At 39.6% G+C, this 20,765-nt stretch overlaps 1 protein-coding gene across 1 annotated transcript; it reads left to right on the top strand.

Moving 5' to 3' along the window:
* The first annotated feature begins 6,071 nt into the window (after positions 1-6,071).
* LOC148369270 (rho-related GTP-binding protein RhoA-D) lies at positions 6,072-20,472 on the top strand. Its single transcript, XM_088331216.1, has 5 exons — positions 6,072-6,232; positions 11,726-11,881; positions 14,291-14,411; positions 18,301-18,431; positions 20,085-20,472. Exons 2-5 carry the CDS (start codon positions 11,726-11,728, stop codon positions 20,256-20,258), a joined length of 582 nt encoding a protein of 193 aa, XP_088187342.1. The 5' UTR covers positions 6,072-6,232; the 3' UTR covers positions 20,259-20,472.
* Positions 20,473-20,765: the final 293 nt, after the last annotated feature.

The raw sequence follows: 20,765 nt of genomic DNA, 5'->3' as shown, positions 1-20,765 counted from the left end.
TTATCAGATGTCCATGTGTGAAGGGAGACAGTTATCCTATACGTGCATGGTGATACGCACACCAGCTGGAAAGCTGCAAGTGCAAGGAGAGAGGCTGGAATAAGACTTGTTGCCATGGCTTTTTAAAACATTCAGTACTAGTAGTGTCACGGTTTCCGACTTGGTGGCAGGCTTTGTGTCCGGGTTTTATGGTTTGTTGGCTGCTTGGTTCCCTTTACCACTGTGGTTGTAGGGGCACCATTTCCTGTGGTGTTTCTTGGGCAAGTACAGCCTGGTGGCGCCCATCCCTCTACAGGCCAACATACTTTTGGGCTGAAAAAAATGGCAAACAAGCTGTAGCGCCGTGGAGATCCTGCTCCAAGGCTTAGATGGTAGCTTGGAAAACCACCTGCCCAAACATAAAACCACTATCCAGAACACCGTGACTAAGCTGAACCAGGTATCATCAACAGGTTTGAAGCCTTTGAATATGAAATGGTCAACAACGCTCAGCTAGACCAGACTGTCCGGTATCGTTAGGGAAAAATGGTATATCTATATATTCAAATTGATCTTTGTTTTTGTGTGTTATTATGTTGAATCAGGTTGTATGATCAGAAATCAATATTTATAAACCAACACGTTTATTTTCCTTTATCTTTCATTGTATATATGTTTCTCATCACTATGTTAAAGTGAATCCAAAAAGGGTTTGATTCTAATGGTAATATTATGTGATTATTTTCTTCATTTAATATTTTGTCTACGTGATGGAGTTTAAGTATACTCATGTGAAAAGTGGCATTTTCTGCACCATTTACTCTCACTAGGGTTATATATGCATTTATTCATTTAAATTATTTTGGAAAGGTGTGCATTTAGAATTCATAGTAACCTTGTATCTTGATGAAAAGAGAGAAAGAAAATCAAATGTCTACAGCACTGTCAAAGTGATGGATTCTAAATAAAGTTCAGAGGTTTCAGTACAGGCAAAGCTGTGAACGATGCTCATACTGAGTCACTAATTAAATGGATTGCCATCAAGCTTCTCTGTTAAGTTTTTGGATGATGTACTGATGTAGGGGAAGCAAGAACTGAAGGCAGATGTGCTCAAAAAAGAGGTACAAAGTTACAAACAAATGTGGGTTCACATATCAATCACAATGTCAAAAAAAAACACAAATAAAAACTGCTAAATCTGAACCACAAACAAAGACCGAAACTGAAAATGGAAAATGCAAGGAGCAAAGTAACAAAGACATGGAGTGATGGAAATTAAAATGACTCTAACATGCTCCAGCGCTTGTTGATGAACAGATGAGAATCAGGTTTTTTTAAAAAGAGTAGGAACTTGATTGATGTAAGATTTCATATTAGTATTGGAATAAGATTTAAAAACTTTCTCTTGACTTATTTTAGCAGCAAAACTGGAAATGTATTAGGGTAGCTATAAAGCTTATCTTTGGTCAGACTTATACATTAAGACCTCATTAGTCTTGCATTTTGTGGTTAAAGGTCCATCTTAGGTCCATGTATACTCCTGCATTGGCTCTTGTTCCGCCTTTCGGGGGCAGTTACAGTATATGTCAGATGCCCGGAAAAAGTAGTACAAGTATAAAGGTGCTTAAACGATGCACCACAGGTCCGGGTCCAAAACGCACAAAACAAATGTGCGACTCCATTACAGGCTGAAACAGGATTCCAAGAGGAAAACATCAACCATAGAAATCTGGGATTTAGTACTGATTCAGAGACAGGAATATCTGTTGCTCCTTCTGCATTTTTAATCCTCCCCCACTCTCAATTCTTGGTTTTCCCTTTCTGTCTGTGTCTTGCTCCCTCTCTCGCTCTAAATCTCATAAAAAGATTTAAGTCTTATCTGGATGTGAACAGATAGAAAAGGCTCTGTTCGAAAGTTTTAGAGAAATGCTTTTGCAGACGCATTTGGAAGATTGATATTTTACTGTACATTGTTTGAGAGTGACAGCAAGAGAAAATGTGAGAGGAAACCGAAGTGTGGAGCCTTCATATATAGGTTTAAAGTTTCCCCATCAGACAGTTATTATATATAACTGTCTGATGTCCTGCATTCATTTAGTCCATCGAAGATAAAACTCTTCAGGGAAGACATGCGCAAAACATAAGCATGGTTGAAAGAATGCTTCATATATCACAGTGGCTGGAGATAAGTACCATACATTTTCAAAGTATCACTCTATCACTGTTTCTTTTGGTTGGGTGATTTTTGTGAAGCTCATCGTATGCTGGTTATTGTTGTTATAGTCCTGAGGGACATGGTATGCTAAAGTCACGTGCCGCCAATAAAACTCACAGTTCGTTATGCCTCTCTATCCATGCAGATGCATGTCAATAAAGACATCAGTGTGCAGAGAAAAGCAGCTCAAATCAATTCAGTCCATTTGCCAGTGGGGCTACACAGAGTTTATTCATCCATTTTGTCCCTCCTTCCCCACCTGCCGCTTGCTTTCTTCACTCCTTCTCCCTGGGATCTCGATTTCCCCAGTGACGACACCCACAGATGAATAAGCATAATCCATGCAGGCCATTGGCAACAGTTTAGAAGCATTTCATGGCAAGCAGCATGGGGGGAGTTTCCGCCCTATCTTTCTTGGCTCCCAGAAGTGTCTTTAACTCAAATGATTTAGACGAAAAAGACACCAGAGGAGTCAAGATGAAAGAGTTTGGGGATAAGAAAAGCCACAGGCCTATGTTTTGTGCTACTGATAGCACTGTTTTGGAAGGGAGAAAATCAGCTCAGAGCATGAGTGGGAGGATGGAAATTATGGTGGCCTTAAACCTGATTTTATGAGGAAATATGAGTCTTTTTATTTGGTTTAGGTCAAGGTAAAAAATCTCCTTAAACGTCCCCGAAGAAGCTAAGAAACACGAAAACGATTCTGTAATTCATAGAGTATTAAATGTTTTAAAAAGCGTCTTCATAAAACTCATTCTAACCTGAAATAAATCATGATTGCGGATGTGTGAACTGTTAACTTGTATATGAGCGCTCTCCTGTGGTAATATATGCAATTACATGTGATGCAACGTTCAAGAGATAGATAGATAGATAGATAGATAGATAGATAGATAGATAGATAGATAGATAGATAGATAGATAGATAGATAGATAGATAGATAGATAGATAGATAGATAGATAGATAGATAGATAGATAGATAGATAGATAGATAGATAGATAGATAGATAGATAGATAGATAGATAGATAGATAGATAGATAGATAGATAGATAGATAGATAGATAGATAGATAGATCCCAAAGCCAAAGCCCTTTTTGACACTGTAGCCTCGCTTACAAGGCAACAGACTACTGCAGATAGTTCGACGCACTCTGCTCATGACTTAATGGTCTTCTTTACTAAGAAGACTCAATGCATACAGGAAGAAATTGTTAAAGAAATTATTAATACCACACATACTAAAGGGCTGAAATCTACAGATGCACGACAGGGTGGCTGTCCTGGGAAATTGTCCGGTTTTAGTGAACTGTCACTTGATGATCTCAAACAGGTGGTGAATGCGGCCAAACCAACAACTTGCCAGTTCGACCCGCTCCCAGGTTCACTTATTAAAAGTCTTTTTGGCGTCCTTGGACCTTCAGTTCTAAATATTATAAACATATCACTCTCCTCAGGTGTAGTTCCAGCAGCTTTTAAGTCCGCCGTTATCAAACCCACACTGAAACGACCCAACCTTGATCCAGAAATCTTAAGTAATTATAGACCTGTGTCAAACCTACCTTTCCTCTCTAAAGTACTTGAAAAAGTAGTGGCACAGCAGCTAAATGTTTTCATATCCGAGAATAACCTTTTTGAATCCATGCAATCAGGATTCAGGGCTAACCACTCTACTGAGACAGCTCTGATCAAGGTAACAAATGATCTCCTACTGGCAATGGATTCTGGCGCTTCATCACTTTTGCTGCTGCTGGATCTTAGTGCTGCTTTTGACACAGTGCACCACAATTTCCTACTAGAACGGTTGGAAAAATGGATTGGTCTCTCAGGAACCATCCTCTCGTGGTTCAGATCCTACCTCTCAGATAGGACGCACTGTGTTAAATATGGTGAAATGACATCTGAGCCCTTTAATGTTACCTGCGGTGTTCCGCAGGGTTCAGTGCTTGGCCCCCTTCTTTTCAGCATTTACATGCTTCCATTAGGTGATATTATTCGCAAGTACAATAACAGCTTCCACTGCTACGCAGACGACACTCAACTATATCTTCCGTTGAAGGAATCTCCCACACTAAACTGTGGAAATTTGGAGGCCTGCCTCATTGAGATAAAAGAGTGGATGTCACTCAATTTCTTGCGTCTTAACTCTGAAAAGACCGAAATGTTAGTCATTGGTCCATCTAAATGCCGTGACTTATTCTCAAAAACTGCTGTTAACATTGACCAATGTCACATCACACAGAGTGACTCAGTTAAAAATTTAGGTGTCATATTTGACCCTGATCTATCCTTTGAAATGCATGTAAAGAAAATTACTAGAACCGCTTTCTTCCATCTTTGTAACATTGCTAAAATCCGTTCAATACTGTCTCAGTCTGATGCGGAAATTATAATTCATGCGTTTGTTACCTCCCGTCTCGATTACTGTAATGCACTACTCTCTGGTCTCCCGAAGTCTAGAATCAAGCTGGTACAAAATGCCGCAGCGAGGCTTTTAACTAGGACAAAAAAGTACGATCACATAACACCGATTTTGGCTAACCTGCATTGGCTCCCAGTTAGCCATAGATGTGACTTCAAGGTTCTCTTAGTATTGTACAAAATCATACATGGACTTGCTCCCTCTTATCTTTCAGATCTGATTTGCGCCTACGTCCCGGTCCGAAGCCTACGATCTGAGAGTGCCGGTCTTCTGGTGATCCCAAGAGCAAAAGTGTTCTGCTGGTTCGAGAGCGTTCTCCATCCGGGCACCGGTGCTGTGGAATGCTCTTCCCCCTGAGATCCGATCTGCAACCTCAGTGGAAATGTTTAAATCTAAACTTAAAACTCACTTCTACTCCATAGCATATGAATAACCTACTCTTCTCGTCGGCTGAAAAATAGTCTGTGTAATATAGTGTAATAATCTGTGAAGCCCTTTGAGACTCTTCGTGATTTAGGGCTATACAAATAAAAATGACTTGACTTGACTAGATAGATAGATCCGCCTGTTGGACAGTATATTATAATGATAAATACTTGGTTTTATTTTCATCAATTGCCACCAACTTTGTGACTTCTCTTGCTTCTCATTGCGTTTACTTTACTTTCTATGGTTTTCGTTGTGGTTGCATGATTGGCATTCATACTGCTCATACTGTGGGTCCTATACATGGTTGGGTGTTTGCTTGAGGACATTTAACTGTAATAGCTACAACATTACGTGAGGCTGAATACGCATCACAAAAGTTATTGTGCAAATTTTGGTTTTGGCTATCTTATTAAACAAATGATAAAATGTATTTGCAGTTGATCTCCTAAAAATCGATTCCAAGAATGATTAATGCAGTGCACATTTTGCGTTGATAACATTTTCAGTCAGAGCTGCAATTCTCCACGTTGCACTCAGTATCCCTTAAAACACCGTCATATACTTGAGTCTACATTCGTGATGCTTTTTGGGAATAAAAAATGTCATTGCTTGGACCCATTCCAATAGTTCAAGTTCACTTTGTTGTCTCTCTTGTAAAACGCCCAATAATGTAAATTAATATAGCTTGTGAAGGGCGGAATAATATAGATAATATCGATTAACTACAAAAAAAATGTGACAAATTTAAAGACAAACATGTTGACCATACGCTAACCGTAAATGGGCGTGGGAATGTAGACACTTAAATCATTTTAGCCAATAGCATGGAGGAGTGTGAATCGTCAAAATGTTGCATTCATTGAAATCCCAATATTTAGTTCGTAAGGGAATAAAACGGTCTCCTCTATCTGAGCTGTATTGTTAGATGCATATTAATACAACCTGAAAACAGATAATTAAATACAATCAATCAGAGCTTGAAAGTAAAACAAACAAAGTACTATCTGCAAAAATAAGATTACATTTAGGGACTTTACAAGGTGTGTTTGAACGCAGCAGTCTGGGGGCGTATGCGTCTTCCTTCCCCGCTGGTTCACCCCTCATATTGTTTGCAACTTCCATCTCCGAGCGAGTGTGGGAAGGAAAGACGGAGTTCATCAATATTTGAAAGTGGGTTTTGGCCAAGGTAAGCTTAACACTTCAACGTTGCGATAATAACGATTGCATAGCGTTACTAACTTCTCGAGGCAAAAGAAAAAAAGTGTTTTCGACGTCAAACTTAAGCCGCCGGTGAGTTTTTAGCTTGCTAGCTACTAGCAACAATAAAATGACTTGTTGCAACATGTCGCTCTCTTCAAAGTTCCCCCTCCTTGCATTCCAAACGTATTTCGAAGTTTCTTAGTCTGAAATGAAGTTGAGATGGCAAGCAAGACCATGTTAACGTTGAAAGCGATGTTTGGGACCTTGAACCGAGCGACCCATCCCTGAAACTAGCACGGTGCGCTTCGTTTGATGACGTCATCTGATTAAGTAGTTTATTTCTGTAGTGTGCGGGGGTTGGCATAAGTGGGCACTCTTGACTTTTAAAAATCACTGGCAGCATTTCATTCATGTTTTATTCTGGGTATCATAGAAAGTTTTGAAATGTTGCTCAAATATTTCTCCGGTTGAGTAAGCCACTTAGCCACCACACCCTTGTTGATCGGACTAGATTCGATGTTGAACGGCTTCCACCCGTTCCTCGGGATGAAGCCAATACTATACATTGTGATTTTCCAAACTCTGCCCATTTGCATACCTGTTAAACTGTACGTTTTTGCCGTACAAAGTACACGTTTAATATGCATTTTAACTCGTGAACGACGTACAAGAAAATCCGTACGGAAAAACGCAAATTGTCAATTATGGGTACCATCCGATATACACTGACTATCACGAAACGGCAAATCAATCAAGTCAAACGAGTTCGCCGCGGTATCCTCTATCTCGGTATCGTTTTTTTTCGTTGCAAACGAAGCGAGCGGTTTGATGCTACTGTGCGTATGCATCTGCCGCCTGGGGATTTCCCGTCATGCATAGTGAAAGGAAGTCAGTCTCTTTTTAGGGAACCGCCTTTATCGGCTCAACTCATTAAAAAGAGCCGGGTCTGAAACGGCTCACTTGCTTTGATGGATTATATTACAAATTATTATTTTGTATGAAGAAGTTAAGAAAAAAAGGAAGTATAGAAGGAGAAAATGAAAAAAGAGGTTTGTGGTTATCCCTTTAATCAGTATATTACCAACAATAATTTAATACCGAAGATTAATTCATAATTTGAATAAGAAAATTCTACTTAATTATATTTGCATGTATTTTTTCCATCTACAGTCAACGTCCAAGCTACTCAATTTCTGAACTTTATTTATAATAAACCTCCTTAATGTCGAGCAACTAGTATCTCACAACAAAATGTTATTTAACAATATATACGATATAATGAAACACATGTGCAATATAACATGTTAAACTACATAAACACATTTAAAAAATTATTTGTATTTTGTAAGGGAAAATACGACAGTTTGTAAGGGCATGGAGCCGTGGAGGTTGACGGGTATGCGTTTGAGTACAATCTTCAGGAAATCCCTCTGCTCAAAGAAAATAAATCCAGCATGTCTTTTCCGACTTTTATTTTCTAAGAGTTCCTTGGAATAAAATGTTATTGTTGAAATCTTTTCAAGTAAAGTCAACTAAGAGCTGCCTTCAAAGGGCATGGTGCAACTTGTAAATGTAACCAAATATTTTTAGATTGTATGTTTTCAAATTGTATATATATATATTTCTTACTTGGTTCTCGCCGATCCTTAAAGTCTTAAAAGGCATTCAATTCCATCACTCTAATATCTGCACCAGAGTAGGGTCACGGGGGTGTTTGGGCCCATCCCACCTCGAACTGGTTGCCAGCCAGTTGCAGGGCACACAAAGACAGACAACTCACTCAGTCATTCACAATTCAGGACGGCCAATTAACCTGACATGCATGGGTTTTGGGAATGTGAAAGGAAACGAGTGCCCGGAGGAAACTCGCGCAAACACGGGGAGAACCCCGCACAGGAAGGCTGGTAGCTGGATTTGATCCCATGACCTCAGAACTGTGCCACAGACGCGCTAACCACTCATCCGCTGTGCCGCCCGACATTGAATGCATTATTGTAAGATAAAGGCATTCATTGGCCTTAAAATGTCTTAAATTCAGATTTTGAAAGTCTTAAAAATGTGAACACATAAGATTTATATTTGTCTTAACTAAAAATATATAGTAACCTCTGTCAATTATCTTTTTCAACAATTAACAGATTTAATTTGTTGGCAACGTTGTGTGACTACAGTAACGGAAGTATCAAAACGGAGATGTGGTTTCAGTTGGGTGCTGAGGTGCTTAACTTGTTTGGGTGTTTGGGCATTTGTGTTGGCCATGGTCCCAAAAAAATGTTTTTAATATTTTTTATTTATTTTTTTTTGCTACTTTTCCCTTTTTTATTTTCTTTGTTTTTGTGTACGTGTTTGTCTTGATGTCGGTCACCCCTCTTGAGGGTTATGACCAGAGTGGATATAGTTAGATAGATCTACCCACAAGACACATAGCAACTTCTGACAGAGATATTTACTTTGGACCATGCCCGGAAAGTGGACATTTAATGATTCTGAGAAAACGTTCTTTTGATTAAATTGTTTTTTGTGGACTTGGTCTTAAATTTGATTTCAAAAGGCATTAAAAAGTCTGGAATTTAACTTGCCTTAAGCTGTAGGAACTGTGTATGTTTTATATATATATATATATATATATATATATATATATATATGATGACCCACTCAAAGCCTGCTGAAAGAGTTGTAAACAGAAGAGGTCCCCCCATCTTCAGTTGTTTGGAGAAATTTTGGCTACTCAAGAGTCTGGTTAAAAAAAAAAAAAAAAATACAACAACGTGCACTTAAAACTATGCAGACAACGCGAGCCAGCCAAAACGGGCAACACTACAAACCAACCTAAGAACGCACACCGGTAGAAAGTATCAATTGTGGCTGTCTTGACTATGAAAGTACAGAGACCCCTCGCTAAATAAAAAAAGATGGATACAAATAAATTGCCAACGGAATGCTTCCTGCACCATTGAGAAACGTTTCAGGCAGCCAAGATTCAAGCTGTTTGGCCAGCACCCCTTGACTTGAGATATCCAGTGCCATTTCATATCATAGTGTCTTTCATCCTGTGTTGTGACGGGGCATCTGCTGTGTGTTCTTCTGCATCCCGCTGAGAAGGATTTGTGTCCCGGGCCTTCGTCATGCTGTGATCAAATTGCAGATTTTCACATTTCGTGGGAGGTTCTGGTCCCCATTAGCCCCCCAAACCAAGGGATTTCTGTACTTTTGAGTACTCCAGAAAATTGAGGCTTACCTTTGCTAGATACAGCCATCACACACCCTGAAATCGTGTTGAAAAGGTGTTGGTAATCGAGTGCTTCTCTTAAATACATTTTAGCGACATGGCTTGAGTTGAACTCTTAATAGGAAAAACGTTTCATAACTGACCTCCATTGCAGCCTGGTCATCCTGGAAAGGGGATTTCCTCATGTGTTATGCCTTCTCAAGGTTTCTTAATTTACATCATGCTGACGTTTTTATTTTTCCTTGCCCGCTTGTAGATTTCAGATCAGGGGATAATGTTATGGTTGTTTTGTGCGGCCTTTACATACTTTTTGTGATTAAGGGCTATATAAATAAATGTGACTTGACAAAGGGGATTTTAGTGTCTCAGTCACTGATAACTTCAAATGGTGCAATCCAAATAATATGCATTCTGGTTGGTTCTATTATGTATTAAATATTTGAACGTAAAGAGTTTGAGTCTTTCACAATGCTCAGGCGACTAATTGGGCTGAGTCTCAGTGGCGCTGTCCCATTTTACGTCCTACTGCCGTTTCTAAATAGCCCAGATGCGGAACAGCCTCTCAGTACTTGTGTTTGCAGTAACATTTTAATTTTAAAATGGATGCAATTTAAAAATTGTTATGGCGTGTGTTGGGACTGTGATTCCATTAAAAGTAATTTTCACTTTCATTTCTTTTTAACTCCTAATGAAACACTTTATCAAGGTTTTGCTATCTGATGTAATCATTGGGTTCAATGAGAATTTTTTTTTTCCCCACAGCATATGGCTATTTATAGCCTGGTGGTTGCCTGCCAGGCTTCAAATGTGCTAGGGGAAACCCTAATCGTTTTCACTGTTGAATAATCCATTGTTTAATTTCTGATATGAATTACAAAACGAAAGGTATAACTCTTTTGTGCCTTTCCAAATTGACCGTGTGTTGACTACCAGTATCCCTGTGGTCATGAAATGTATTTCACAAATTCTGGAGAAATAATCGCAGTGATGTCAGCTATAGTGAGTGGTATGCAATCAGCTTTAGACTTGCGACTACTTGCCACTTTTTGAACCAGGAGAAGTGTAGAAAGTGGAGTGTTGTTTACAAGTTGAGAGTGAGGGCTGTGTTCAAGTGGGTTATACATTCCTCTCGGTCTCAGCTTGACATCTCACATTTTGATGCAGCTTCATAGCGCTGCTACGTGTGTGAGCAGCCAGTGACCCATTATTAAGCACAAAGGAATGCAAGTCCGATGCTTTCATCTCGCCACTATAAACGGAGATAAGTTTTTTTTTTCCATTGTAAAATGTAAGGGTTTTCGGGGAATGTGGCATGTTTCCTACCCAATTGTTACTAATGGCTGTCAAGTTTTTCAATTTAATTGACAAAAAGAATTGGGAGTGTACACTTCTGTGTTTCCTACATAGTCATGTAGTTAATTGGAATCACAAACTCCATAATGCGATTTTGAGGGGGACCTATAAAAGAACTCCAAAGTTTGGGTGCACCATAACACCAGGTTTTATAGTATTTTATAAAACTGCAACACTGCCCATATTTTCATCCATGTATCGCATTGTCATGTGTGGGAATTTAGCATCAAACCCAGCCCTTAAAAAGTAGTCCATCCTGTTTAATCAGTTTATTTCCAGCGCAATGTAAGCAAAACAGCAGTTTAACCCCAAAACGTATATCTAATCACTAAAATAGAGGAAAACTGTCATTACTATGTTTTGTTTGCTGCCAATTGTTAACTATGAAATTAATTATGAAATTAACAATCATGAATGTGCTTATATCTATCTGCTTGTAATCAGTACAGGAACTTTGCACTTTTGTACTTGTAGCTTGTGTCACTCGTTAGTTAAACATTATGTAAAATGACATGATCAATATGACTCATCTCTTGTGGTTAGTCAGCACTGTTTCACTTATGTTGCTTCAGTAATTTATTTTCCCGTGGTTGCTACACCTGAACAACCAATTGTTTTTTCATTTTGTATTTAGGCCGTTCAATTTTCGAATAGTTTTTTTGTTTGTTTTGTTTTCTTAGTTATGAATCAACCTATTACATGTTCGTCCTGTGCAGCCATTTTTAATGGTTTTTCTCTTTACACATGAGTTTGAGAATAGCTGATGTGCTTTTGCTCCTTTAAGGACACAACCCAGGAAGAGGGTGCCGGATACGCCTCTCCTACTGGCTAGTTTTGGACTTCTTTTTTCCGTTGTCTGTTTGAAGCTCAGTTAAGCAAATTGTGTGGCGTTTGCAGATGGCAGCCATCAGGAAGAAGCTGGTCATCGTCGGCGACGGCGCTTGCGGCAAGACCTGTCTGCTCATCGTCTTCAGCAAGGACCAGTTCCCGGAGGTTTACGTGCCCACCGTGTTTGAGAACTACATTGCCGACATCGAAGTCGATTGCAAACAGGTACGTGTAGCGTAGAACTAGACTTGCAGCTGAGGTCAAGTCAATAACAGGAAATGGAGCAGTGCCACCTTCCTGTGCAGGCATGGAAAACCCCAACCCCCGCCTTTTGTGCAAAATGAGTAATGTCCTGTTTCCCGCTCCCGCTTCCTGCTCCTCAAGATCAGTTTGAATGTAATTGAAGGTGCTCGTTTCGTCGAAGCGCCTCACTTTTGAAATGGGTGCGGGGGATGAAATTGACAAGTTACTAACTAGCTACAAATAATGGAGCACACAGGACAAACCTAGTTTCCAAATGAGTTGAAACAAGGTAAACATAATAATTGTGGCAAGTTGAAAAAGATCAGAGAAACATACTTACTGGTAATTTCAGACTACAGAGCACACCCGATTAAAAGTTGCATGCTCAAATTCAGGAACTATACTCAATTTTGTCTTTTTACAAGCTGGACCAGATATTAAGCCGCAGGTTTGACCAGCCATTAACACGAAATACCATATTTATTCAGGTATAATGCCATTTTTTTCTGACCTAAAAAAAACCTCAAGTTTTATAGTATAACGGCATTTGCGCAATGATATTCATTCGAAAATATTGCTGACCATAATTGCAAAACATTGAATGCTACCAATGCAATAACAACGTCCTAATCACTTGCTTGGACGTTTTTATAACAAATACAGTAAATCTTGACAGCAGATGCAAGGCAGCCATTCCACCCCTTCCAAAAACGTGAGTTATTTGAACTGTGTTGGAATGCGTATGTTCAGTTCTGTCTGTGGTAGCAAAAATGCATGACCCAAAGAGTGGACGGCAAAAAGTGGACGAAACAAGGGCATACGTAATGCGATACCCCAATAGAAAATTGACAAAAGGATAATCTTTGAAAAGAAAAAGGGGAAAGGTCTCTCGAGTCCGCAGCCAACATAAAAAGGGGAAAAGAAGAATGGAGAAGTCGTTGTTGTGATGGACTTATTTGCCCTAAAAATGTGAGAAACGATAAACAAGTCAATACCTTCCCATAGATGGAGCTGATTGCAGGGATACACAGGTAGCGCCTAGCTAGCTGGCTCACTCGTGGAACGTTTTTTTTCATGGGGCCCAGTGCCTTTTGAACGTCAATATCACTCGTTTGGGGCTGAATTGTTTTTCCTTCACTGTATTCTGGCGGGTGATACTGTTTGCCACTTTTTTTTTATGAAATGAAATGATCTGCATTTATATAGTGCTTTTCAAGTCAATGACTTCCCAAAGCGCTTTACAATGTGCTCCACATTTCCCAATAGCGGCCTTGTATTGCAGCCATGTAAGATGCTAACCTGCTTATTGGGGGTATTAGGGGTTCAGTGTCTTACCCAAGGACACTTCGACATGTAACACGGACGAGCCGGGATTCGAACTGGGATCCCTTGATCCCAAGACGAGCGCTCTACCTCCTGAGCTACTGCCGCCCTTTTAATCAAACTCGTAAGTGGCCAAAATACCTCCAAACAACTTAAGATGGGGCCACTCCTGTCTCTAACTTTTTTTGCCTCGTTATCACTCATTTTGACCACCTTATCGTCATTTTGCTCTGTGCGAGCCGCTCTTTGGCTATTCCTGCAAAATGATTGGCTGGTCCTTGTCACCTTCTTCGTCTCCTGAATGTTTGTCTGGAACTTGCGTTTTCATTGAATTAAGCGCCCCCATTTTCTCCAATACTTAGGTGGTAAATAGTTTAAATTATCGTATTTTACCGAAGGTTTTTGTAATATATCGTGACAGAAATATGACTATGATTATCGTTTTATCGCTCAGGCCTGATTTATTGGTATTAGTTAGATGGCAACTCGGGCTGCAAAGAAGAAACATCCTACGATTATAAAGGCGAGCATACATGTATAAATTGAGGTCCTGATTTGTGGGTGAAAAGATTAAATATCGGTAGTAATTTGTAAATATTGAATAAAGTACTGTCAAAATTCTTGTTTTGCTCCTGTTATGTATTATATGAATAATATTAAGAGAAACATGGTCTAATTTCTCTCAGAGGGTGTCATAAATGTTTTGCGACATTGCTGCTGTGTTTTGTATTTAGAACGCATGCGTTGCAGAAAAGAGCACCTTGCATTTTTTTTTCCCTGGTGCTGCCGTGAAAAAAATAAATAGAACAAGCCGCATCATATTCAAAGCCGCAGTGATGAAAATGTTTTTAATTAGTGGCTTGTAATCCTTACTATATTGTAACTGTTCACATTCCGGCAGGCAATTCTGTGCCATCACATTGTATTTTCCATGTTTAGTTTGAATAAATACGTTCAAGACAGAAAGCTTACATTTACGGATGTTCAGCAAAGAGTGTGAACTCAATCTAGAGCTCAGCGGCCCTCCCTCCTTCCAACTCAGCTAATTTTGTCACCAATCTCCTGCAGGTGGAACTGGCGTTGTGGGACACGGCAGGTCAGGAGGACTACGACAGATTGAGGCCTCTTTCTTACCCTGACACAGACGTCATCCTCATGTGCTTCTCTATTGACAGTCCCGACAGCCTCGGTAGGAGAAAACTCAGAACTGGTCAACTATCCTCAATTTCTTTTCAGGCATAGCGAATTTAGTCTTTTCAGAGTAAAAACACAATGCAAAAATACACTTATCATTTTGTTCATTTTAAGTATTCATTTTCTACTATATGCTGTATTTATTTGTGTGTAATGTGCAATTTGTACACTCAAACAGAAATAAAATATAGAGCTGTGTCTGTTATACACAAATTGATATGGCAATTATACCCACTTCTCTAGTCAAAACATAAAAATGCTCGGAATTTCAAGATACAATTTTTTGCTCACTCAAAGTATATATTAATTACCTTATTTGCTGCATTATAAGGCGCACTGGATTATGAGGCGCTACAGTAGGAACGTCAAAGCAACGGTCTGATAGGTCAGTCAAACTTTATTAACCCCTTAACTCTGGCGAGCCGTCGGACTGTTGAGAATCTCAGACATGTCTGTACGATGTCACCAGTCACTGAAATATGCAATTCCACATATCATTGGAAAGCCTAAACTCTTGGGATTCAAGATATGCTCATCATGTAATAATAAATATCACGATCAGTCTGAATTGAGATACACGATAAATATAAATTTGGGATAGCTCACCAAAATCGTCTTGCAGCCATCACATCCAATGATGATACGCTACCATGGTCCTCTTACATCCATGAGTGTATTGAATCCAACTGTGTAAAATATTTATTTACCTCGAAACACGCGATAATGCCGAAAAATTTAAAATCATCCGCCGAAAAGCATCTCCACGTAGATGGACTTGGCTTGTTGCTAGCTGTCTGTTTAGCTCCATGAAATTTTCTCCAGGCAAAATACCAACCTAACTTGTGATTCACATCTTTTTCGGGCAATTGCAGGCTTCATTTTACCGAGCTTTAGCCTATACGAGCTTGTAAAGAAATAAAAGGACCACCGCCTCCTTTACCTCCAAATATCTTTGGCCAATAGTGACCGATTCAAATGATGATTAGCACATTGGTTAGGAAATGAAATGGCAGTGTGTATATACAGTATATCCCAGCATGCACCGCACACTACTTCTACAGGGGGAATAGAGCTTACTGTAGCCGCGCGACCTGTTGCAACTCAATATTTATCCATATCTTTCTTTTGTAAAAAATGAAGGCTTTTAGGTGGGCTTATAGTGCAAAAAATATGGTAAGTAATTAGATCTGACCCATTTTGCCTATTTAACTCACTCTGATTAATAGTTAAAGCAATTGTTGTGCAGACACAAAGAGCAGCCTTGAGAAGGGATTAAAGATTCCAACTATTGCAAATATGCTGTCCGTTGGCTTAGGTTTGGAAGTAAATATTCTTTTCGAGTGTTATGAATGCGAATTCACATCATTAGCGTCTTCTTTCCCACGCTGTGTTGGTATCCCTTCTTGTCCGCACTCAAGCGAAGGGCCAGCGACCTTTCTGTTAATATTTGCACAGACAACTGGAAGGGGGGAATGCCAGTGTTTTCCTTTTAAGGAGAAATACTGCAGTCCTGTGTGGTACTTGTCGCAGTATTCTCCAAACCAAGGTTTTTTTTTTCCCCAACCCTTTTTTAATGATTAGATATATCCCATAATTATTCGTATTGGGTTTGTTCCCCACCCCCACCACCATTATTTCTAAACAAGCTCTCCCCAGTCAGTTTAGAGAAACCGTGTGGGTAGGGGGGAATGCTTTCCCGCTCAATCTTATCCCACCACTGAAAATACCCATTTAAGTATTCGAAGATCAAAGTTTTGCCTTACAAAAATGTCCTACAAAAATGTAAGACACTGATTAATCGAACTGTGTAAAGACAGATGTAATGTTACTTACAGTTAACCCTCACTTGTCGCTGGGGTTGCCATACCCCAAAAGAACCTATGACAGGTGAATTTTATGTCGTAAAAATCAATAATTGCCATTCAAGTCCTGTATTAAAGCATTCAGTGTACAATAAGACAATAAAATCCCCTCCTTTATCCCCGCCCAACAACACAAAAGACGTAAAGCAGACCTACACAATGGTTAAAATATAGTAGAAACAAAATAAACTGTAAAAGAAATAAAATGTATTTATGACAAGGCACGGACCAACCATGTGAGGAAAGGGACCTGTTGGAGGGTTATCCACAGTGACAGGGGATGGCAGCAGATGGCCTCAGAATTTCAGCCAATGAACCGCATCCTACCAGTGTGGGCCTCCGAAATGAGGACACATTAAATTACCCAAAAATATATAAATAAAAACAACTGCAGAACAAAACATACGAATGTGAATTAAAAGCTAAATTGAAAATAAGCAGTAATGTTAAAAAAAGTCTTTAGCCTCCTAAAAAATATCAAGGGTCCCGGCAGACTTTTCCATAGGTGTGGACCAAAGTGGCTGAATTCATAGGTTATAGTTCTCACCCTATGTGTTTGCCTGAGAGAGAAATGGGCGGACTATTGCTATATTCTTATGTTAGTATGTAGTACAAAATTGAGCTGGGATTAAAAAAAAAAAAAACGACCACATTTTTAACGCAATCTGAAGGTCTAAAATCTTGTAGTTTTGGTAGGTTTCTCCCTGACTTTAAGGGCCAATCATCAAGTCCTCTGATATGTTCTGGTTGTGCTGTAGGAAGTTATCTGCCATTCATGATTTGATATATGAAATGGATTTAAAAGGGTATCTATAGGCTTTGTCATCCCGGGGACCTTAGGGAACCTCACATGTAATTTCTTGAGTTCTGGTGGAACATGCATCCATGCCTAATAAAAGATGTCTAAAACCAGTATAAAATCGCGCTCAGTGGGGACCAGAAACCCCCCGCAAGAATTGAAAATCTGGCGAAGTAGTGGCGCCCCTCCAAAAAATTCCCCCCAAGAGTCAAACTTGCCTCGACTGAGAGAATACAACTCTAGCAAACCAGCAACTATAGATTTAAAAATGAAAAACCCAGGACACAGAACTGCAGTTGAATGAATAATCTTTGTTCTTCTGTTAAATGAAAATAATGAAATTGGGGAGCTTCTCCTTTTAGTGTAAGAAAGCGATTGAGAGTGGCTGGCTAACTGCGCGTTAGCATGAGGGATACCGGAGTCGGGCCAGGTCTTCAAAATTCAAGTCCCGAATGTAACTTTTTCCCACGATTTGTAGATCCAGTGCAACAATTTCCTGGGTAATGGATCTGTGGTTGGTGAGATGCAGGCTTAACCGGGGTGGCTTAGGAGAGTCTTTAGTTGTAGCAGTAGCCTGGGCCACAGCCTCACTTATAGCCTTCTCTCCAGATGCCGCCTCAATCGATTCTTGAACACAACAATCCACGGAGCACCTCCAGTTCTTTGCGCTCTGCTGACTGGGGAGAGTCTGATTTAATTGGAGAATTTCTTTTCAACGTAGAGGGCCGATAAAAGTCAGCTATTTTCAGCTGTCCTTTGAGGGCACCACATTGAAGACCCCTGTACTTCCCAATACAGCGACATTTGTGGTCAAATATTACACAATGTCCCTTCAAGATGAGATATTTTGTGCAATAAATAATTCAATTTTCATAAGTATTACAATATTTCTTTTTAAATAGTAATGACAATGATATATCTAATACAGCAAAATAGGAAAACTGCCAATAGTGTAATATTTTTTTATTATGTATTCTTAAAAATGATCAGTTTGGCCATTGTGTTCAAGTTTTCTGTATGTCACCTCTAGAGTAAAATATTTACAGATTCAGTTTGTAGCCTCTTTGCTGGTGAAAACTACCTATACTTTACTCCAGCCCTTTAGCTATATTTGTGTTGTACTGCTCCGTGCTGGCCAAAGTTTGTGCATACATAGCACAATGTGGCTGGGTCGAACGTTGTCATTTCTTGTATATTTAAATCTCCTTTTTTCGTTCTGATAGAAAACATTCCGGAAAAATGGACACCAGAAGTGAAGCACTTTTGCCCCAACGTCCCCATCATCCTGGTGGGCAACAAGAAAGACCTCAGGAACGATGACAACACGCGCAGAGAGCTAGCAAAGATGAAACAGGTACAGACGCTGCCCTACTCACAAACGAGATTCGGACGATCATTCGTTGGTTGAATTTGTTCGTAAGTTGCTTCAGTGCTGTATTTTGTATGTTTAAGGTTTATACAAGTATCTTTAGGGCTTGTATAAGTAACCTGTATTGATTTGAAACTGAAAAAAATGTTTAATAAAATATGCTCTATAACATTACAAAGCAGGCTGCATGATAAAACCTAGTACTGAAAATCAAAGCTACACATTAGGCATTGACATTCTGTGTTCTGTGAAGCCCCTCTGAGACTCCTTGTAATTAAGGGCGTCACAAATAAATATGACTTGACGAGAATAAAGATAAATAAGATAAAGTTCAACTTACTTTTGGAAGAGTTCGGCGACTTCCTCCTCAGTGGTAAAAAGTGGACGGAAAAAGCAACCCAACCAATTTCTCAACCGCATCAAGCTTTCTTATTCCACTTTTATTTCAAAAGAAACGGCTCACTTCTTTACACTTTACACCAACCATATTGAATTGATGGACGAGATATTAAACAATAAAAACGTCAGTTCTTAGCAAGATAGCAATACAGTACACGTTTTGTTTACACCAGGAATCGGGAACCTATGGCTCTTTCTATGAGTACCTGTGGCTCAGACAAATTTGATTGCATGCAAATTTTCTCCATCTCGTTCAAAACTTGAGCAATTAAACCTGTTCAGATACAGAATATATAGGGCACGTTTTTCACTACAATTTACAGTCTAGGTGTCACACCAAAAAAAAAAACCTCCTTTTGGCTATACAATGCTAAAGAATCCTTTATATAAAAGCTCACTTTATAATCTGTGTTCAGATACCTTTATGATGAAATCCACAGAACAAACTGTAAATATGCCAAAACACCGGAAGAGAACTTAGTTATTTAATTGGGTGAGTGGGAGGGATGGCTGGAGCTATGCAGAAAGTGCAAGCACTCCCTCCCATCTCTCGCCCTACTCCATCTGTGCCAAAGGTAAGCACATCAGGCTCCCTGTTTGCAGAATGTTGTGATGTTTTTACAAAATAACTGCTGAAAAAAATAACTTTATGAAAAAAAGGGTCAAAATGAGTTTAACCAATCTTGAGCAATTGCAAGAAAGAGACAAGTTTAAAGTGGTATTTTTGTTGATTTTGGGACACGGGCTCTGGCATTATTCTCTTTTCATATTTTTTATCAAAAATAAATGTGCTGAAGACTAAGCTTTTGTCTGGGGTGCGTGTTTAGCAATTTAGTAAATTTGTCTCATAATATATGGTGTGGCTCTTTCCCAAAATAAAATTAATATATTTTGCTTTTATGGCTCTCCGAGTCAAAAAGGTTCCCGGGCCCTGGTTTACACAAACCAGGAAGTAGAAGCCGGATTTCTTTTGGGTGGATGCTGGGTGACCTCTCACAGTGCCACACGCCGGTAGCGGCGGAAAGAATCACCACATACTGTCCTGTACTCGGAAAAGGGTGCACACAGTACAGAATCTAACTTAAAACAATGTCCGGATATTTTTCGACATCCCGTAAAAATTTTCTTATCTACCGTTTTTCGTAAGTCGAATGGTCGTAAATATGGGAGCTTCTGTAAAGCCTGACCGACAGCTAAATAAAAAAAGCAATTGTTAATATTGCTTTCCAACACCCGCAGGAGCCAGTCAAGTCCGAAGAAGGCCGAGACATGGCGAACCGCATCGGCGCATTCGGCTACCTGGAGTGCTCGGCCAAGACCAAGGACGGAGTGCGGGAGGTGTTTGAGATGGCTACCAGGGCGGCGCTGCAGGTCCGGAAGCGCAAGAAAAGGGGCGGTTGCCTGCTTCTTTGAAGGGACCGCTCGGAAATCTGCAACCCGTGGCTTCTGCAGACCGCCCAGATATGCTGCTGGAGAACTAAAGACTTATACGCCAGTAAAAGCAAAAAAGCTCAAATTTTGCAGGACTTTTCTCAGCTTCTCACTTTTTCGTCCATCTGTTGATATCTTCGTCCTTCCAACGTTTTGTATTTATGTGCATCTACAAATATATCACTTCTGCAATGAAGTTGTTTTCTGTTATTGGTTTTCAATTCCCCTTCCTGTTTTTTTCATATCCCAGATGCCCTTATTCACTGCTCATGTCTACTTACAGTACCTTGCAAAAGTATTGGTTCCCCGATACCTTTTTGACATGTTGCCATTTTTCAGGCTTTATAAACTAAAATATTTTCCTGAGAATCAACATGTGTGCCATTTAATATTGGGCTAACAATTATAACATTGAAAAGTACGTGGTGCAAAAATGATGGACCCCTTTCAGTTGATACTGTGGACAACCTCCTTTTGCTGGGATCACCG

Source organism: Urocampus carinirostris, chromosome 3 (genome assembly GCF_059441175.1).
Source record: "Urocampus carinirostris isolate Australia breed hairy pipefish chromosome 3, RoL_Ucar_1.0, whole genome shotgun sequence".
Classification (NCBI taxonomy): Eukaryota; Metazoa; Chordata; class Actinopteri; order Syngnathiformes; family Syngnathidae; genus Urocampus; species Urocampus carinirostris.
The sequence above is the reverse complement of the archived record's forward strand: the minus strand, read 5'-3'. Positions and strand labels throughout refer to the sequence as shown.